Raw genomic sequence first — 21,458 nt, forward strand, 5'->3', positions numbered from 1 at the left:
GGCTGTTGGAAGTTCCCAGGTATAGGTGTTTCAGTAAGAGTAGGGAAGGTGGTAAAAGAGGTGGAGGAGTAGCATTATTAATTAAGGATACTTTAACGGCTGCAGAAAGGCAGTTCGAAGGGGATCTGCCTACTGATGTAATATGGGCTGAAGTTAGAAATAGGAAAGGAGTGGTCATGTTGTTTGGAGTTTTCTATAGACCCCCAAATAGTAATACAGATGTGGAGGAAGAAATTGCAAAACAGATTATGGATAGGTGTGGAGGTCTCAGTGTAGTTGTCATGGGTGACTTTAACTTTCCAAATATTGATTGGAACCTCTGTAGGTCAAACAGTTCGGATGGGGCAGTTTATGTACAGTGTGTGCAGGAGGGTTTCCTGACACAATATGGGTGGATAGGCCGACAAGAAGTGGGGCCACATTGGATTTGGTACTGGGTAATGATTTGTTTGTGGGAGAGCACTTTGGAGATAGTGACCACAATTCGGTGTCTTTCACTATTGCAATGGAGGGATAGGGCCATACGGCAGGGCAAGGTTTATAATTGAGGGAGGGGTAATTATGATTCGTTTAGCAAGAATTAGGGAGCATAAGATGGGAACAGAAACTGTCGGGGAAAGGCATAAATGAAAAGTGGAGCTTGTTCAAGGAACAAATACTGCATGTCCTTGATAGGTATGTCCCGGTCAGGCAGGGAGGAAACGTGTGAGGGAACCATGGTTCACAAAAGAGGTTGAATGTCTTGTCAAGAGGAAAAAGGAAGAGTATGTAAGGATGAGAAAACAAGGTTCAGTTGGGTCGCTCGAGGGTTACAAGGTAGCAAGGAATGAGCTAAAAAAAAAAAAAGGGCTGAGGAGAGCTAGGAGGGGGCATGCAAAGCCTTTGGCGGGTCGGATCAAGGAAAACCCCAAGGATTTTTACTCTTATGTGAGAAATAAAAGAATGACCCGGGTGAGGTTAGGGCCAGTCAAGGACAGTAGTGGGAACTTGTGCATGGAGTCAGAAGAGATAGGAGAGGCGTTGAATGAATACTTTCCTTCAGTGTTCACCAAGGAGAGGGGCCATGCTTTAGAGGATGAGTGTGTGATACAGGCAGGTAGGCTGGAGGAGGTAGATGTTCTGAGGGAGGATGTATTAGCAATTTTGAAAAACCTTAGGACCGTCAAGTCCCCTGGGCTGGATGGGATATATCCTAGGATTCTTTGGGAGGCAAGGGATGAGATTGCAGAGCCTTTGGCTTTGATCTTTGGTTCCTCACTGTCCACGGGGATAGTGCCAGAGGACTGGAGAGTGGCGAATGTTGTTCCTCTGTTCAAGGGGAATAGGAATGGCCCTGGTAATTAGAGGTCGGTTAGTCTTACTTCGGTGGTGGGTAAGTTAGTGGAAAACGTCCTGAAGGATAGGATTTATGACCATTTGGAAAGATGCAGCTTAATTCGGGATAGTCAACACGGATTTGTGAAGGGTAAATCTTGCCTCACAAATTTGATTGAATTCTTTGAGGAGGTAACTAAGCGTGTAGATGAAGGTAGAGCAGTTGATGTCGTATACATGGATTTAGTACGGCATTCGATAAGGTTCCCCATGGTCGGCTCATGAAGAAAGTAAGGACGTGTGGGATAGAGGGAAATTTGGCCAATTGGATAAGTAACTGGCTATCACATAGAAGACAGAGGGTGGTGGTGGATGGAAAATGTTCAGACTGGAGACCAGTTACCAGCGGTGTACCACAGGGATCAGTGCTGGGTCCTCTGCTATTTGTGATTTTTATCAATGACTTGGAGGAGGGGGCTGAAGGGTGGGTCAGTAAATTTCCTGAGGACACCAAGATTGGTGGAGTAGTGGATGAGGTGGAGGGCTGTTGTAGGCTGCAAAGAGACATCGATAGGATGCAGAGCTGGGCCGAAAAATGGCAGATGGAGTTTAACCCTGATAAGTGCGAGGTGATGCATTTTGGTAGAAAAAATTTGAATGTGGATTACAGATTCAACGGCAGGCTTCTGAGGAGTATGGAGGAACAGAGAGATCTTGGGGTTCATGTCCACAGATCTCTGAAGGTTGCCACTCAAGTGGATAGAGCAGTGAAGAAGGCCGATAGTGTGTTAGCGTTTATTAACAGGGGGCTTGAGTTTAAGAGCAACAGGGTTATGCTGCAAATGTACATGACCCTGGTGAGACCACACTTGGAATATTGTGTGCAGTTCTGGTCACCTCACTTTTGGAAGGATGTGGAAGCATTAGAAAGGGTGCAAAGGAGATTTACCAGGATGCTGCCTGGTTTGGAGGGTAGGTCTTATGAGGAAAAGTTGAGGGAGCTAGGGCTTTTCTCTTAGGAGGGAGGAGGCTGAGAGGCGACTTAATAGAGGTTTATAAGATGATGAGGAGGATCGATAGAGTGGACGTTCAGAGACTATTTCCTCGGGTGGATGTAGCTGTTACAAGGGGGCATAACTATAACTTTCAGGGTGGGAGGTATAGGAAGGATGTCCGAGGTAGGTTCTTTACTCAGAGTGGTTCGGGTGTGAAATGGACTGCCTGCTGTGATAGTGGAGTTGGACACTTTAGGAACTTTCAAGCGGTTATTGGATAGGCACATGGAGCATACCACAATGACAGGGAGTGGGATAGCTTGATCTTGGTTTCGGACAATGCTCAGCACAACACCGAGGGCCGAAGGGCCTGTTCTGTGCTGTACTGTTCTATGTTCTGTGTTCTAAAACAATCAAACTTTGATCTAATTACATACTTGAAGCAGCCCAGTCACTTACATGGGCATTATCCCAAATACTTGCCAAAGTCTGAACAAGGGCAGCATGGTGGCACAGTGCCAAGGACCCAGGTTCAATTCCGTCCTTGGGTGACTGTCTGTGTGGAGTTTGCACTTTCTCCCTGTATCTGTGCGGGTTTCTTTCAGTGCTCTGGTTTCTTCCCACAGTCCAAAGAATTGCAGGTTAGGTAGATTGGCAATGCTAAATTGTCCCTTAATGTCCAAAGATGTGCAGGTTAGATGGCGTTACTGGGATAGGGTGGGGAAGTGGGCCTAGTAGGCTGCTCTTTCAGAGGGTTAGTGCAAACTCAGTGGGCCAAATGGCTTCTTTCTGCACTGTAGGAATTCTGTTCTCAGTGCTTTGTGAAAATTACAGTTCTGCTTGCTTTCAGCAGAAATAAAATAATCGGATTGCAAAATGGTTGAACAGACCAAAAGATATATTTACATTTTGTGTTTGGAATTACTGGTCTTTTTCATTTTGGGATTTTGAATCACCCAAATCAGAAGGGTGTATGGGTAAAAAAAAACCCAAAATGAATTTCTGTACACCGAAGGGATTCTACCAATAGGTGTCTCTCACATGTTTAGTCTTTTATTTTAGATACTTGTCTGATTTAATGTTTTGCTTATCCAATGCTTTTTACTTTGTTTACATTCATTTATGCCCCTTTTCCATAGTCAAGGTATTTTACATAGATTGTCAGTCTTAAAAGAGTGGAAAAATGGTTAAAAGACATACAAGTTTACAGTTGTTTTGAGGCAGATTTAACGAGGAAAATACAACTACGTTGAATAAGTTCAAGCCAGATATGCAGATGAATCACATGGCCACATAGGTACTTCTGAGTTTGCAAATCTGAGGTCGTGGAAGTGGCTATTTGATAAGATTGAGAGATGGCTGTGAGTGAGTGTTATGATCAAATGCGGATGAGGAACCGAAGATAAATGGAGCTGCAGATGGCAGGCCAAAAGTAGCAAAATCTGGTCCAAACCATGCACTAGAGAAAGAGGTGGGGGATAATTCCCCAGCACCCAAAACTCCAAAGAGGACAAAGTGAAAGTAATTGACTTAAGTTGCAGGAGGGAACATATAAAAAGGAAGATGAGAAAAAGATCCATGGAACAGACATGTCACCAGGCACTAATTTGACTAGCAATTTAGGCTTAAAAATCAAAAAAGACATTTACATTGATATCCAAGCTACAGAGTTCACAGGTGGCCTGAGATGTTCTGCCAACCTACCAGCATTGACAGAGTCAAAGGAAAATATAACCAGGGATCAGACTTTAGCACTTACAAAAATTTTCCACATCCACTTCCAGCCTGGTGCCTATTTTCAGTGATAGCATTGTACATTTCATTAGCCCAATGCCATCTTTCTCTTTCAGACATCAATCAGCCAACTAGATGTTTTCAGCACATTCTATTCTAACTGGTTATGGTCCGGTAGCATTGTGGGGGCAGCGCGGTAGCATTGTGGATAGCACAATTGCTTCACAGCTCCAGGGTCCCAGGTTCGATTCCGGTTGGGTCACTGTCTGTGCGGAGTCTGCACATCCTCCCAGTGTGTGCGTGGGTTTCCTCCGGGTGCTCCGGTTTCCTCCCACAGTCCAAAGATGTGCAGGTTAGGTGGACTGGACATGATAAATTGCCCTTAGTGTCCAAAATTGCCCTTAGTGTTGGGTGGGGTTACTAGGTTATGGGGATAGGGTGGAAGTGTTGACCTTGGGTAGGGTGCTCTTTCCAAGAGCCAGTGCAGACTCGATGGGCCGAATGGCCTCCTTCTGCACTGTAAATTCTATGATAATCTAACGTAAAGTGAAAGAAGGTCCTTTCTTCAAAAACTAGACAATGTACACTTTACCTTATCTTTTGCAGGAGGGTGTAGAAAGGTTTAAAAAGCTTGGACATGTCATCTGGCTGCTGCTCTAGGTTGAGGGGTCCTTCTGGATAGATCCTCAGCCCACTGTAAATAGAAACAAAAGTGGCTCTGCATTGGTTTAGCTGGATGGAAGCTTCTGGTATCATTTTTAACTATAGTGACAAGCTGCATAAAAGGTCTAATTGTCACCCAAAAATCAGATGCCAAATGGCAGGTTGTAGATTTTCAACTAATTGTTCAATGTAAAACTGACATTGATTGCAGATCAGTTGCCAGTTACAGAAACCATTCCATTTCCATTTCCCATTTGGAAGTGAAAACAAAAAGAAAAATCAGGCCTTTTCTATAACTGGTGTCCCATTCCAACCAATTTGAACTAAATGGAAAACAGATCCCTGAAATGAAAAGGATAATATTAATGAACCATTCTGGATGAGAGCAAAGAACTGGAAGGTTGCAAGTTTTCATTTTAGGTCCAGCTGTCACGTGAAACACCCTCCACATGCAACAATCAGGTGCTAGGCACAAGGTGACTTTTAAAATGGTTATTCTTGGGGTTCTGGCATTTAAAGTCTACCCTAATTGCTCCTGAGAAGGTGGTGGTGAGACACCTCTGTGAACCATTGCAGGACTTGTCATGTAGGTACACCATAATTCTGCAAGGGAGGATGTTCCAGGATATGGACCTGGTGACAGTGAAAGAACAACGATATAGTTCCAAGTTAGGATGATGGGTGGGAAATGGCAGGTGTTGGTGTTCCCATGCACCTGCTGTTCTTGACCTTCTAGGCTGTAGAGGTCACAGCTTTTGAAGATATGGTTGAAGAAGTCTTGGTGAGTTGTTGCAGTGCATCAAGTAGATGGTACACACTGCAGCCACTGTGTGTTGGTGGTGGAGGAAATAAATGTTTAAGGTGGTGGATGGGGTCAATTAAGTGGGCTGATCTATCCTGATGGTCTCGAATTTGAGTGTTATTGAAGCTGCGTCCATCCAGGCAAGTGTAGAGTATTCCATCACGCTCCTGACTTGCCTTGTAAATGGTGGACATGCATTTGGGAGTCTGGAGGAGAGGTACTCGCCACAGTCTCAAGCCATAGTATTTATATGGTTTATCCAGTTCGGTTTCAGGTCAGTGGTAATCCCTAGGATGTTGATAGTGGGGTGTGGGAGCTATCCAGTGAAGGTGATGCCATTGAATGCCCAGGAAAGGGGATTAGATTCTCGCTTGTTGGAGACAATCATTGTTTGGCACAAATGTTACTTGCTACTTAGTGCAAGCTCAAAGGTTGTTTTGGTCTTCAAACATTTCTACTTCTGAGCTTCTGATAGAAGGAAGGACATCGATGAAGCAGCTGAAGATGGTCGGACATAGGACAATATGAGTATGGCATCATGGAGCCCTAGCTAAACTGGAGTTAATGGGAATCAGGGGGAAAACTCTCCACTGGTTGTAGTCGTACCTAGCACATAGGAAAATCATTTGGTGGTTGGAGATCAATCAGCTCATCTCCAGGACATCACTGCAGGAGTTCCTCAGGATAGTGCCCCAGGCCCAACCATTTTCAGCTGCTACAATGACCTCCCTTCCATCATAAGGTCAAATGTGGGGATGTTTGTAGATGACTGCACAATGTCCAGCACCATTCGTGACTCCTCAGATAATGCAGCAAGACCTGGACAATATTCAAGAGGCAACACTCAAGAGGCTTGACACCATCCAGGACAAAGCAGCCCACTTGATTGTTCCTCCTTCGACAAACATTAAAACCCTCCCCCGACAAACATTAAAACCCTCCCCCACTGACGAACAGTGTTAGCAACGTGTACCATGTACAAGATGCACTGCAGTAACGCACCAAGGTTCCTACCACGACCACTACCACTAGAAGGACAAGAGCAGCATATACCTGGGAACCACACCACCTGGAGGCTCCCCGCCAAGTCATTGACCATATCACCATTCCTTCATTGTCGCTGGAACAAGATCCTGGAACTCCCTCCCTAACAGCACAGTGGGTGTACCTACATCTCAAGGACTGCAGTGGTTCAAGAAGGCAACTCACCACCACCTTCTGAAGAGCAACTTGGAATAGGCAATAAATGCTGGCCGACCAGCAACGCCCACATCCCGTAAAAATGAATTTAAAAAAATACCCGAGGAACTCCTGTGGAATTACCTGATGCTGCGATTATTGGCCTCCAACAAGCAATCACCTTCCTTTGAGCTAGGTAATTGCCATTGGCTTCAGTTTTACTAGGGATCTCTGATTCCATACTTGGTGAAAGATTGGTTTGATGTCACAGAAAGTTACTCTCACCTCACCTCTGGAATTTAGCTTTGCTGTACATGTTGGGACCAAATTATTTCCAATGTTCATGAAAACTGAGCTCCTTACCAAATTATAGCGAGGCGTGGAATGGTAAACATCACTACAGGCTCTAAACCATCAATCATGTCTTGTGTCAGGTAACCCAGCTTCAATGCCCTGCAGTGGGAAGATGTCATTTGACAGAGTAAGTATGAAATCATCAAGGAGCAATATCCAAATGCAGCAAGAACGATGGATTCTACATTTAAAGTTAGTAGAGAACCCTTTGAATTCAAGTAACTTACAATAAAAGACTAATTAAATGTAAAACTACACGAATACAAGGTGAGTCATAGGACTGGATAAGACAAAACGGCAACAATGGCCGGGATTCTCCCCTACCCGGCGGGGAGGGGGTTCCCGGCGGGAAAGAGTGTTGTGAACCACTCCGGCGTCGGGCCGCCCCAAATCCACACCTTTAGGGGCCAAGCCCTAACCTTGGAGGGGCTAGGCCCGTGCCGGAGTGGTTGGCGCCCCGCCGGCCGGCGGGAAAGGTCTTTGGCACCACGCCAGCTGGGGCCGAAGGAACTTCGCCAGCCGGCGGAAGTCCGCGCATGCGCCGGAGCGTCAGCGGCTGCTGACGTCATTCCCGCGCATGCGCTGGGGGTCACTTCCGCGTCCGCCATCGTGAACGCTATGGCCAACGCGGAAGGAAAAGAGTGGCCCCATGGCACAGGCCCGCCAGCCGATCGGTGGGCCCCCCTGATCACCCCGTGCCCCCCCCCTCCCCCCCCAGGACCCCAGAGCCCGCCCACGCTGCCAGTCCTGCTGGTAAGAGAGGTATTTTGATTCCCGCCAGTAGGACCAGCATGACAGCAGCGGGACTTCGGCCCATCGCGGGCCGGAGAATCGCCGGGCCGGGGGGGGAAGAGGGCACCGACAGGCGTGGCGCGGATTCCCGCCCCCGCCGAATCTCTGGTGCCAGAGACTTCGGGAGACAGCGGGGGAGGGATTCACGCCGACCCCCGGTAGGGGGGGGGGGGGGGTCAGAGAATCCAGCCCAATATTTCTGAGAAAAGTTGAGTCAGTGCCTCTACCCCCATTTCTTGTCTACATAAATGACCTGTCCACAGAGGTGAATTGCAAGCATCTCAAAGTTCCATACAAATGTAAAACAGGGAGACATTTCAATGTGTTGATGATATGCCAAAACAATTTCAAATAAAACTGGCATATGATAGAATCTGACCTCAAGGGTGTCTCAAAGTGCTTAGCACCCAATGAAGTACTTCCTTCTGAGTTGCGATTACTGTTGTTATGTAGGCAAACATGGTGGTCAACTTTACACAAAAATCAGATCAGTGATCTGATTAACTATTTTTGGTGAGACTTGTTTATAGATCTGTTGGTTTGTATACTTTTCTGCTATTCTTCAAATAGACCCAGAAGATCTTTCTACGTCGACCTGAAGGGTACCTCTAACTCAGAGGCACGTCCTCACTCCATTTCACTGATCCACAGAGTGCAGAATGATTAGTTCAGGTCCAACCCTTCAGTTTGTCTCTTGCATCAAGATATTGACAATATGCTGGTGTTAGAATGTACAGATTCCATACTGTCCCACTCTCAATTCAGACCGAGCAAAACCATTGAAAAAAAAAATATGTCTCATCCAGACATTCATCAGGGAAATTTCAACTAAACACATCACCGACAGACAACTGCAGGAGATTCAAATGGATGGCTGGGCATTTATGCGAAGGAATATGAAAATTCAGGGGTACTGACCTATCTACAGTTTCACAGAAAAGCACAATAATCTGTTGCTGGTTGTAGAGCTCCTTGGGAGATTTGATGGGCACTATTGCAGAAACATATCTGGAACAGAAAGGATTCATTTCAAAACAAGCTTCAACTTTATACGCAAGATTGATTAGTGCATAAGAATAATTTAATTTTGCTAAGCCTTATAAGTAAAGGTATTGGTTACAAATAGTAAAACATGTTTGTCAAGTGTATGATGCAACCAAATCACAACAACAAATCAACACTTCAACTTGCATGGTACGTCACTCCATTGTAGTTTTTTTTTCTTCCAAACTCAAATTAGGTTAACCCAAATGCCTTTTCATTAATATTGCGATTCACAAGCTGGTAAATTCAATTGCTGTCTCTGGGGCCTTTAATACATGATGTCACTTATAGCATAGCAGAAAGCAAAAGGAAAAATAACTTTTTGAGGTCACTTGTCTCAAATTCAGACTCAAACACCAAATTCTAATTATTTGACATAATCAAAATGTTTCACCTGTGCAGCAGTGATATTCTCGGTTTAATTAGTGCAAAAATTATTTTTTTAAAAGGAAGTATAGTACTGTATTTCACATAACGTCCAAAGCCTGGGACACAGTTCATGTTTGGTTGGCTGTTAGGTGGAATCACAAATATGCAGCCAGGCATTCAACAAAGACTGAATTCTCAAAATGATTTAACCCTCCCTTTCCAGACACTTAGAAAGGTCTACCCATTGTGACCTGGCCTTTGCACTCTATTGCGGTTTTTCTCCCCTCTGTGAAATTAGTCCTAAAATCAGCAGAACCGGTTTATAAGATGATAAATTTTAAGCTCACACTACATTCAATGTAACTCAAGTTTCTGCTACTTGAAAAAAATATTGCAAACTCAGCCCACAAAACTGGCCACACCCCAGGAAGAATTGATCACCGTTGATCAATCGTCAAAAAGACAAGGTGTTGGGCGTCTCGAAAAATATTAAGGTAGATAAGTCCCCAGGGTCTGATGGGATCTACCCCAGAATACTGAAGGAGACCAGCGAGGAAATTGCTGAGGCCTTGACAGAAATCTTTGGATCCTCATTGTCTTCAGGTTATGTCCCGGAGGACTGGAGAATAGCCAGTGTTGTTCCTTTTTTTAAGAAGGGTAGCAAGGATAATCCACGGAACTACAGGCCGGTGAGCCTTATGTCAGTGGTAGGGAAATTACTGGAGAGAATTCTTCGAGACAGGATCTACTCCCATTTGGAAGCAAATGGACGTATTAGTGAGAGGCAGCACGGTTTTGTGAAGGGGAGGTCGTGTCTCACTAACTCGATAGAGCTTTTTGAGGCAGTCACAAAGATGATTGATGCAGGTAGGGCAATGGATGTTGTCTATATAGACTTCAGTAAGGCTTTTGACAAGGTACCTCATGGCAGACGGGTACAAAAGGTGAAGTCACACACGATGAACGGTGAGCTGGCAAGATGGATACAGAACTGGCTAGGTCATAGAAGGCAGAGAGTAGCAACGGAAGGGTGCTTTTCTAATTGGAGGGCTGTGACTAGTGGTGTTCTGCAGGGATCAGTGCTGGGACCTTTGCTGTTCATAGTATATATAAATGATTTGGAGTAACATCTAACTGGTCTGAATAGTAAATTTGTAGATGACACAAAGTTTGGTGGAATTGCGGATAGCGATGAGGACTGTCAGAAGTCAGAGGATACAGCAGGATTTAGATCGTTTGGAGACTTGGGCGGCGAGATGGCATAGAACATAGAACACTACAGCGCAGTACGGGCCCTTCGGCCCTCGATGTTGCGCCGACCTGTGAAACCATCTGAAGCCTATCTGACCTACACTATTCCATTTTCATCCATATGTCTATCCAGTGACCACTTAAATGCCCTTAAAGTTGGCGAGTCTACTACTGTTGCAGGCAGGGCGTTCCACACCCCTACTACTCTCAAAGTAAAGAAACTGCCTCTGATATATGTCCTATATCTATCACCCCTCAATTTAAAGCTATGTCCCCTCGTGTTGGTCATCACCATCCGAGGAAAAAGACTCTCACTGTCCACCCTATCTAACCCTCTGACTATCTTGTATGTCTCTATTAAGTCACCTCTCAGCCTTCTCCTCTCTAACGAAAACAACCTCAAGTCCCTGAGCCTTTCCTCGTAAGACCTTCCCTCCATACCAGGCAACATCGTAGTAAATCTCCTCTGAACCCTTTCCAAAGCTTCCACATCCTTCCTATAATGTGGTGACCAGAACTGCACGCAGTACTCCAGGTGTGGCCGCACCAGAGTTATGTACAGCTGCAGCATGACCTTGTGGCTCCGAAACTCAATCCCCCTGCTGATAAAGGCTAGCACACCATATGCCTTCTTAACAGCCCTATTAACCTGGGTGGCAACTTTCAGGGATTTATGTACCTGGATGCCGAGATCTCTCTGTTCATCTACACTACCAAGAATCTTGCCATTAGCCCAGTACTCTGCATTCCTGTTACTCCTTCCAAAGTGAACCACCTCACCCTTTTCCGCATTAAACTCCATCTGCCACCTCTCAGCCCAGCTCTGCAGCTTATCTATGTCCCTCTGTATCCTATAACTTCCTTCAGCACTATCCACAACTCCACCGACCTCGTGTCATCTGCAAATTTACTAACCCATCCTTCTACACCCTCTTCCAGGTCATTTATAAAAATGACAAACAGGAGTGGCCCCAAAACAGATCCTTGCGGTACACCACTAGTAACTGAACTCCAGGATGAACATTTGCCATCAACCACCACCCTCTGTCTTCTTTCAGCTAGCCAATTACTGATCCAAACCGCTAAATCACCTTCAATCCCATACTTCCTTATTTTCTGCAAATGCAGATGGAGTTTAATCCGGACAAATGTAAGGTAACGCATTTTGGAAGGTCTAATGCAGGTAGGGAATATACAGTGAATGGTAGAATCCTCAAAGAGTATTGAAAGTCTGAGAGATCTAGGTGTACAAGTCCACAGGTCACTGAAAGGGGCAACACAGTGGAGAAGGTCAAGAAAGCATACGGCATGCTTGCCTTCATTGGCTGGGGCATTGCGTATTAGAATTGGCAAGTCATGTTGCAGCTAAACCTAGTTAGGCCACACTTGGGAGTATAGTGTTCAATTCTGGTCACCACACTACCAGAAGGATGTGGAGGATGTAGAAAGGGTGCAGAAGAGATTTACCAGGATGTTGCCTGGTATGGAGGGCATTAGCTATGAGGAGCGGTTGAATAAACTCGGTTTGTTCTCACTGGAACGACAGAGGTTGAGGGGCAACCTGATAACGGTCTACAAAATTATGAGGGCATAGACAGAGTGTATAGTCAGAGGCTTTTTCCCAGGGTAGAGGGGTCAATTACTAGGGGGCAAAGGTTTAAGGTGCAAGAGGCAAGGTTTAGACGAGATGTATGAGGTAAGTTTTTTTTTACACAGAGGGTTGTGGGTGCCTGGAACACGCTGCCGGAGGAGGTGGTGGAAGCAGGGACGATAGTGACTTTTAAGGGGCATCTTGACATATACATGAATAGGATGGGAATAGAGGTTTATGGACCCAGGAAGTGCAGAAGATTTTAGTTTAGACGGGCAGCATGGTCAGCACAGGCTTGGAGGGTCGAAGGGCCTGTTCCTGTGCTTACTTTTATTTGTTCTTTGAGTTCTGGTCATTGTGGGCCTTCAGGTTCCAAAATTAAGTTGATCATTTAGTCAAAAGGGCTCTACGTAGGAACTTGTCAAAAAAAAGAATATAAATGTTTTTGAATCCACTAATAAACTGACAACTGTATCCAAATGTAACTAGGATGTGTTTTTAAAAGTAATGTTTAAAAAGAAAAATCATCGGGATATTCAAGGGCGCCGGTGGATCGATGCTGACAAAATGGTTATTCTTTTGATAAAATGAAAATGGATTAATCACAAAGTTACCCAAGTTACTAATCCTAATAATAATGGAATATTTTTTAAAACAACCAAAATATCTATTTTAAAACACTGCCCCTGCCGATTCGCGGCAAGCGATTGTACCATTTAGCAACATGCAATTGAGTCAGAATGGAAAAGGAATAGAAAATTGGATGAAAAAATGGATGAAATTAGTACCTGGATCACCAATTTATGTGCACAAAATGGCAATTCTACCCTGGTCTGGCTTATGCAAGAGTCCAGACATCAATGTTGTTGATGCTCAACTGTCCTCTGAAATCGTCACTCAGTTGTATCAAAGCACTACAAAATAGTAACACCTGTGGGTGTACTTACATCACACAGACTACAAAGGTTCAAGGCCATCACCTCAAGGGAAATTAGGGATGAACAGCACATGCTGGCCTGGCCATCATTGCTCACATCACCTGAACAAATATAAAAATGTGTTTTCTTTCAATATACATACAACTTATTTAGCATTTACAATGGTCATACTTTTGAACCCTTTTTGTTTCTTGACAAAGGTTGCATACACTGCAAGTGAAACTGCTCTATAAGACGTTATGGAGCAGTTCTGCTTGTGCAAAGGAGGTCGGTAATAGCTGTTGTCATTTGGTGATGTGGAAGACACAGCATCACTAACACAAAGTCACCTCCAACATTCTGCCACACTTGAGAATTCAGACAGATATACCAATATGGGTTAGAACTATTACTGCAACACTTGGTCGAAGAAAATATTAGATCCTCTGTCTTAGCTTAATTTCACACAGAGGCTGAAACTGCCATTTACAAACATTTGTGATTCTGAGTTTATTGTTTTATTACCCCTTACCTTAACTCAAACTCTGCGAAGAGCCTATCAAACCGAACAAGAGCTGCTTTGATATCCTCTGTATAGATGGTGTAATCAGAGAAACAGTGTTCACGGAGTAGATAGCGCACCTCCTCGAGACTGCGCAGCAGGTCCTCTGCCAGAGGGTGCAGTAGAAGCATTTCGGATTCATGTACTTCGATGAGGGAACCAGCTACTAAACACTAAGTACAAATGAGGCAAGTTAATTCTTTGTGGCTTTCTTACATGCAAATACATCTCCAATCCCTACATGGCGACTACTAAGATAAAGAACACAAAGCAGGTATTTGAGTCATAATTTCCCACCGGTGCAGATTATAATTATGAAATGCTGATGGCGTGGCTCCTCAACTTTTGTTTTGCCTAGGTTATGTAATTAAATAAATAAAATTGGATTAAAGTTATAATTAGGAACCAAGCTGATGCAGGTGAAATGTTCCACTTTAAGTACGGAGAATCTTTTCCAAAGAAAGGTTACAACGCAGAAAGAGGCCATGCAGCCCATTGTGTCCGCGGCAGTAAAAAAAAAAAGAAAAAAAATCGGCGATCATTTTAATCCGATTTTCCAGCTAATGGAGTTTTGCCTTGCAGGGCAGATGCAGATCCAGGTACCTTTTAAATGGCTGAACATTTCAGCCTCAACCACTAATGTAGGGAGGGAATTCCAAATACCTACCATCCTCTCAGTGAAAATGTTTTCCTCATGTCCCCTCTAATCCTTATACCAATCATTTTAAATCTATACCATCCAGCTGAAGAGAGACAGGTTTTTCCTGTCTAGGCCTCACATAATTTTATACAGGTTAATTAGGTCACCCCTTAGTCTCCTCTGTTCTAAGGACAACAACCCCAGCCGATCCAATCACTCTTCATAGCTGTAATTTCCAAGCCGTGGCAAAATTCTTGAAAATCGTTCCTGCACTCTCCCCAGAGCAATTATGTCCTTCCACTGGTGATCAGAACTGCACAGTAAACGCCAGCTGTGGTCTAACCAGCATTTTAGGCAGTTCCATTGTTACATCCCAGCTTTTGTATGCTATACTCACCCAATAAAGGAAAGCACCCCATATGCTTTATTGTCCACCTTATCCACCTGTTCTGTCACCTTCAAGGACCAGTGGACATTCACTCCAAGGTCTCTTACTTTATCAACCTCTCTCACTCTCTTCCCATTTATTGAGCATTTCCTTATTTTATTTGCCTTCCCTATCTGCATTACTCATTTTTCCAGATTGAATTCCATTTACCACTTCTTTGCCCACTCAACCAAATCATTGATATCATTCTGGAGTCGACAGCTATCCTATTTTGTGTTATTTTGTGTCATCTGCAAATTTCCAAATCGTGCCACCTACAGTGCTGTCTAAATATATACAACAAACAGAAAAAGCTCATGGAACACCACTGGAAACTGTTTTCCAGTCGCAAAAACATCCATTGACCATTACCCTTTTGCTCCCGGTCACTGAGCCAATTTGCATCAGACCTGCCACGTTCCCCTTTATCCCATGAGATCTCACTTTTCTGACTAGTCTGCCATGTGTAGGATCTTCTTAAATTCCTTACTGAAATCCATGTAGATAATATCCACTGAACTATCTCCATCAATCCTCCTGGTTACTTTCTCAAAAAATTATATTAAATTAGGCAGATGCGATCTTCCCCTCACAAAACCGTCATGTCTATCCCTGATTAATCTGTTTATCCAATCTCTCAGAATGGTCTTCAATAATTTTCCCACCACTGAAGTCAGGCGGATCCACCTACAATTCTCTGACCTCTGATCCCTCACACCATTTTTAAATGTTTGCAGACCTCCAACCTTCTGGTACCTCACCTGTATGTATCTAGTGAGGATTGGAAAATTAACCTCAGAGCATCCATTATTTACTCTCTGGCTTTCTTCAACAGCCTGGGGTACAATCCATCTGGCCCTGGGGATTTATCCACCTTCAAGGATGCCAGTCCCTCCAGTACTTCCTCTCTCAATACACTTAATATATTTAATATTTCACATTCCTCCTCTTTAATGTCTGCATCATCCCTCTCCATAATGAAGAGAGACAAAGTACTCATTGAGAACCCTGCCCCACATCTTCTGACTTAACCCACAAGTTATCATGTACATCTCTGATAGGTCTAGCCTTTTCCTTAGATAGTCTCTTGCTTTTGATGTATCGGTAAAATATCTTTACAATTTTCTTTGATTTTACCTGCCAATTTTTTTGGTATCCTTTCTTTGCTTTCCTAATTTCCATTTTTACTTCACCTCTATTTTCTATATTCCTCCAGGCTTTGTGCAATATTAAATCTTTTGTGTACATCACAAGCTTTCTTTTTCTGCTTTATCTTACCCTGTATTTTTCAGGATTACCTAGGGTGTTCTAAATTTTCTTTGTGGAGACTTGTTTACACTCTGCCCATAGAATCTCACCAGCATAAGAGCAGCAGATACCTGGGAACCCCACCACCTGGAGGTTGCTCCCCCAAGTCATGCACCACCCTGACTTGGAAATATATCGCTGTTCCTTCACTGTTGCTGGGGAAACATCCTGAAACTCCCTCCCCAACAGCAAAGTGGATGCACCTAGACCTCAAGCACTGCAGCACTTCAAGAAGGAACTCACCACCACCTTCTAAAGGGCAACTGGGAATGGGCAATAAATGCTGGCCTAACCAGTGATACCCACATCTCCTAAATAAATAAAAACTTTGAATGCCTCCCACTGCTGTGACACAGTCTTTCCTTTGAATAGCTGTATCCAGTCCACTGTTGCCAACTCGCCTCTCAGCTTTGTAAAATTTGCCTTCCCCCAATTTGTTCATTTCCATAATGCTGCTAAATCTAATTATATTATAGTCACTATCTCTAAAACGGTCTCCCACAGCTACTTAATCCACTTGCCCAGCTTCATTTTCAAAGACTAAATCTAGAACTGCACCCACTCTCACAGGGCTGGTTACATGCTGGCTAAAACATTACTCTTGAATGCAGTTCAGGAATTTTGCGTGCCCTTTACACTGTTCACATATCAATTGATATTCAGAGTTTTCAAGCCCTCAACTATTACTGCTGTTTGTTTTTGCACTCAGAAATCTGCCTACACGTTTACCCTTTCACTATTTGGGGGTCTAGAGGACAGTCGGAGCAGTGTGTAAGAAATTGTCATGTTTTACATCTTCTAGCAGTATTGTTATTAAAACTTGGAATGAGATGCATACAGACATTATGACTGCTAGAGCTTTGATTCAGGTGTCGGAAAATGAAATGAAAATGAAAAGTGAGGTAATCAATGATTTGCAGATGAAGTGTTCTGCTCATAGATCCGGAGAATCATTTTCTTGTTTCCAGATAGCTACCTAATGGATATTGTTTACACCTGAAGGACCCCTGGGGGGTAGATAATTTATGAGAGGTATTGTGTGGTGCTGGCTAAACAAGTCAAGGGACATCTTCTAACAAGAGGCAAAATAATGCCTTATGCTTTGGGTACAGATGTAGTTTATGGGACCAGCCAGGTCTGTCTGAAAAAGCAGTTGATCCTAGAACTCTCATCTGAATAGAGGTGTTTCAGTTTGGTCCTGAAAGCTTCTCTCTCCAAAGATTCTGCACAGAGAAAAGCAAGTAGAAACCGGATTGTTAACTTTCTTCAGGAGTGGCTATTTGAAATAGATTGGTTTGCTTAACTAGAATATGGTGGCAGTTTTAAGTAGTAAGTTAAGGTTTTCTCTTTTACGCAAGACACGTTGTATCTGTTAACTGTAAAGCTATTTATTTGTTGCTAATGTGGTTAATTCTGTATTTAAATTAAAGTTTGTTTAAACATACAAGATACCTATTGGTCAATGTAGTCACTCTGTGTTGCAGTAACATTTCCTCAGTTTTACAAATTGCAAACAGTTGGGTTCTCATTGGGGATCCTAACAGTGGCTGCCCTTTTTTTATTTCCAAGTTCAACCCTTATGGCCTCATTTGATGTCTCATTCAGTACACCATCCCTCCTCACAACAGTAATTTGATTCTTTAACCAATATTACTCCACTGCCACCTTTTTATCCCCTCTCTATCCTGCTTGATCACTCACACATAGGGATGTTGAGCTGCCATTTTTGCTCCTGGTATCATGTTGCCACGTGTCTATCTGAGCCCTCAGCTCATCCGCTTTATTTACTATTCTCCTTGCATTTACATATATACTTTTCAATATTGCCAAATTTCTATGCTGTACATTTTTTAACCTGTGCTTCTTCTGTCTTTGAGAGTCACTCATTAATTCTCCATCTCTTGTACCCGGCTATGAAGTTGCCCTTGGGTTCCCATCTCCCTGCCAATCTAGTTCTTCCCGCTCTGTGGCTCGTTCATGATATAAATATGAAATATGAAAAATGTTTCATGGAGCTGACATCATGAAAGAAGCTGGTTAAATCAGATAAATTTAGCTACACATTACAAGTATGTGATAGTTAATAGATTGTTTATGGATCACATTAAAATTTCACTCTATGTGTAAAGGTAGAGAGACTATTAGGAAGCTGACTTAATTTCCAGAGAACAATAACACAGGTGTAAATAAAAGCTCATTTCATCCATTATTTGAATCTCCTGGTCAAACGTAGATTGTATTGTGTCGCTATTCAAAGAAGAATGAGAGAATGCCTCATCCTATCCCTTTAAAGGGGATCATCCCTAAAATTCCGACTCCAGAAATACATATGGAAATTTTAAAAAATGCTTGTGGGAGTGGAATGAGAAAATCAAAACTCTTGAGCATATACATACTACTAATGAAATGTAGATGTCTTATTATTTATAGACGAGCTTTAAAACATACCATAGAGTAAGTGGTGGAGGATAGAGTAAGTGGTGGACCAAGTTGTAGAATGCATTCAATCAGGGTTAACTAATGGAGATTGCATGGGTGGAATTTTACCCCTGTAGTTTTCTATCTAGGATTAACCAAATTGGTAAGAATCCATGACATTGGAAGCCACATATGGGGCGCGATTCTCCGCTCCCCACGCCGGGTGGGAGAATCGCGGGAGGGCCGGGCGAATCACGTCACACTGCCCTGGCACCCCCCCGCGATTCTCCCACCCCCCCCCCCCCCAAAAATGGCGTGTCGTGTTTTGCGACACGCCGCTTGGAGAATCGCCAGTCGCCGTTTTTCCCGGCGGCCGGTGATTCTCCGGCCAGGATGGGCCGAGCGGCCTGACGACCCCGATGGGTTCACGCCGGCGGCAACCACACCTGGTCGCTGCCGGCGTGAACATCGTGCGACAGGTAAGTGTGGGGCCTGTGGGGGGGCGGAGAGAGGATCGAGCACCACGGGCGTGGTTGTGAGGTGACTGGCCCGTGATCGGTGCCCACCGATCGTCAGGCCGGTGTCTCTAAGAGACGCACTCTTTCCCCACCGCCGCCCCACAAGATCAAGCCGCCACGTCTTGCGGGGCAGCGGAGGGGAAGACGGCAACCGCGCATGCGCGGGTTGGAGCCGGCCAACCTGCGCACGCGCGGCTGACGTCACTTAGGCACCGCTGGCCGCGTCATTCACGGCGTGCCGCTTTGACGCAAGCGTCAAGGACCGGTGGCCGAGTTTCTCGCAACGCTGCTCCTAGCCCCCCGGGGAGGGGGGGGGGGGGGGGGGTAGAATAGGGGGCGAGGAGCGGCCTCCGATGCCGGAGTGAAACACTCCGGGTTTCACTCCGGCGTCGGCCGTTGCAGAGAATCGCACCCATGGTCTGTGGCTAGATGTTAGGCTGAAGAACCAAAGAGTGTCTATTTAAAAAAAATTATTCAACACTTCAGATATTGCCAGCCACATGCTAATTATATAAGCTTAGCTACTGATTTTAGTTTTGTACAGGTTTCTCCCATATGAAACTGGCAGTTTTAACCAGCACTCAAATTGTAATGAGAAGCCACGGCTGACACCCAAAAATTGTGTATCCAGTGCCGATCACTCAAAACTATAGCCCGCAAGTTATCCCCTCAGAAGTCAGGTCGACCAGGGGCAATTCCAAATAAGCAATCCAAAATTATGCAGGCATATTTGGTCATTTTGGAACTTGAAGGCCCACATTGACTCCCACTCGGCCTCAAGACCTACCTCAGCAGCAAACCACAGTTGTACTCCTAGGTGTTCTTGTAAAACCTCATCTGGAAACTTGATGTGGAAATCTCGATTTGGTCGCTCATTGGGGATGCAGTCATCCATGATCTGATTAATTATCTGTAGCATGTGGTCCTGCAAAGTAAAAAAAATACACAAGCTGAACCAAAGGGTGATTTAGGATGATTTTGGAAAGGTAGCACAGGGTTGGTTGGTTGGTGGTGGGAGGGGAAGAGAGGGGAGCAGGGAAACTAGCCTTCAGTTTCCACCGCATCATTCAACTAGACAACACATTATCTGAACAAAACACTGGGCAGGATTTTACGGCCCTTCCGGACCCACGGGAAGTAAACAGCAGTATAAGTGGCCTGCCACATCTACTGTTGGGAGGCACGCCATGGCAGGGCTGTGAAATCCTGACCATTTATTTTATTTCCACAGATAGAAACAATCTTCCAAGCAGGAAGGCTAATGATAAATGCATTCTTTGTGCATACATTTCCAGTTTTTCCACAGACAGCAATCACAGGAAATCTATTCCCTTCTTCATGGCTCAGGTAAATCATTACCACTGTAATGACCTAGAGAGTGATAAATCCTTTAGCCTTACAAAAGAATACATTTTGAACTTTGTTCTAAAGACGCAATTTGACTCTTCCATCTATAGGTGCTGACTCACTAGCTATGCATTTCCCAACATTGCAGTGCCTTGGGTCTCAGACATCATGTTGCAACTCATTTAGCCTCTCCTTTAAATTAAATAATTTAATATATGATTAAATTAAATAATCATATATACATTACACACACACATGCAAGAAAAAGAGAGTTCAATCCCTATACAAACGGTGGCAAACGTTCATCAGGTTATAATAATAATAACCTTTATTGTCAAAAGTAGGCTTACATTAACATTGCAATGAAGTTACTGTCAAAAGCCCCTCGTCACCACATTCCGGTGCCTGTTCGGGTACACAGAGAGAGGTTATGTAATGCAGAAACAAGATCTTGCAAATCTGTTCTGGGGTCATATTGCGAGGTGACTCCACTGCTAATTAAGAATCCCAAATGAGTGCTCCGCACCCTGTAGTCTTACAGGCTTGATGAGCAAAACAGTTCTGGTTGTGGCATGGGGTTTCAATGCATATCCTATAATCACCAGTAACTATTCAGATAAGCACTGGTAAGGACAGATAATTGCAGCTTAATTAAGCAGCCATTGATCTGGGATTTTATGCAGTGGATAGCACAATAATTATTTTGTACATTACAAAATATTTACGTTTCAAAAGGGGTAGAATCCCTACTTGTTGGAAGATTTTGAGTAGCTATATTCCACAAAATTGAAGGAAGTCCTACAAGTGCCAAGAATTTTGCTAACTTGTCACTTGTCCATCTTCATATTTTGAAACCTTAAAAAAATGCATCAATAATGCACTGATCACCTCTGATTTACACTGAAATGCTGTGATCTACACAGTTAGTACATTGGTAACACTAAGTATTAGAATGCTTTAGCAGTTACAGTGGCATGGTGGTTCAGTGGTTAGCACTGCTGCCTCACCATGCCGAGGATCCGGGTTCCATCCCGGCCCTGGGCCACTGTCCGTGTGGAGTTTGCACATTCTCCCTGTTCCTGCGCGAGTCTCAGCCCCACAACCCAATTATGTGCAGGATACGTGGATTGACCATTCTAAATCGCCCCTAGTTGGAAAAAAAAGGAATTGGGTACTTTAAATAAAAAAAAAAGAATGCTTTAGCAATTGTTATGAATGTGGGTCTTTTCAAGA

At 44.0% G+C, this 21,458-nt stretch overlaps 1 protein-coding gene across 4 annotated transcripts in view; it reads right to left on the reverse strand.

The window, feature by feature from the left end:
- Window positions 1-21,458, reverse strand: part of LOC119965113 (lateral signaling target protein 2 homolog) — an 85,137-nt gene that overhangs the window by 13,942 nt on the left and 49,737 nt on the right. For all 4 annotated transcript variants that reach the window (XM_038795440.1, XM_038795439.1, XM_038795437.1 and 1 more), the window contains 5 exons: window positions 19,666-19,803; window positions 13,538-13,740; window positions 8,752-8,841; window positions 7,051-7,140; window positions 4,636-4,737 (listed from right to left, as the gene is read on the reverse strand). In XM_038795440.1, the coding sequence (XP_038651368.1) occupies window positions 4,636-4,737; window positions 7,051-7,140; window positions 8,752-8,841; window positions 13,538-13,740; window positions 19,666-19,797 (617 nt within the window). In that variant the 5' untranslated portion in view covers window positions 19,798-19,803. The remainder of the gene's footprint in view (window positions 1-4,635; window positions 4,738-7,050; window positions 7,141-8,751; window positions 8,842-13,537; window positions 13,741-19,665; window positions 19,804-21,458) is intronic.

Source organism: Scyliorhinus canicula, chromosome 4, assembly GCF_902713615.1.
Source record: "Scyliorhinus canicula chromosome 4, sScyCan1.1, whole genome shotgun sequence".
NCBI classification, from domain to species: Eukaryota; Metazoa; Chordata; class Chondrichthyes; order Carcharhiniformes; family Scyliorhinidae; genus Scyliorhinus; species Scyliorhinus canicula.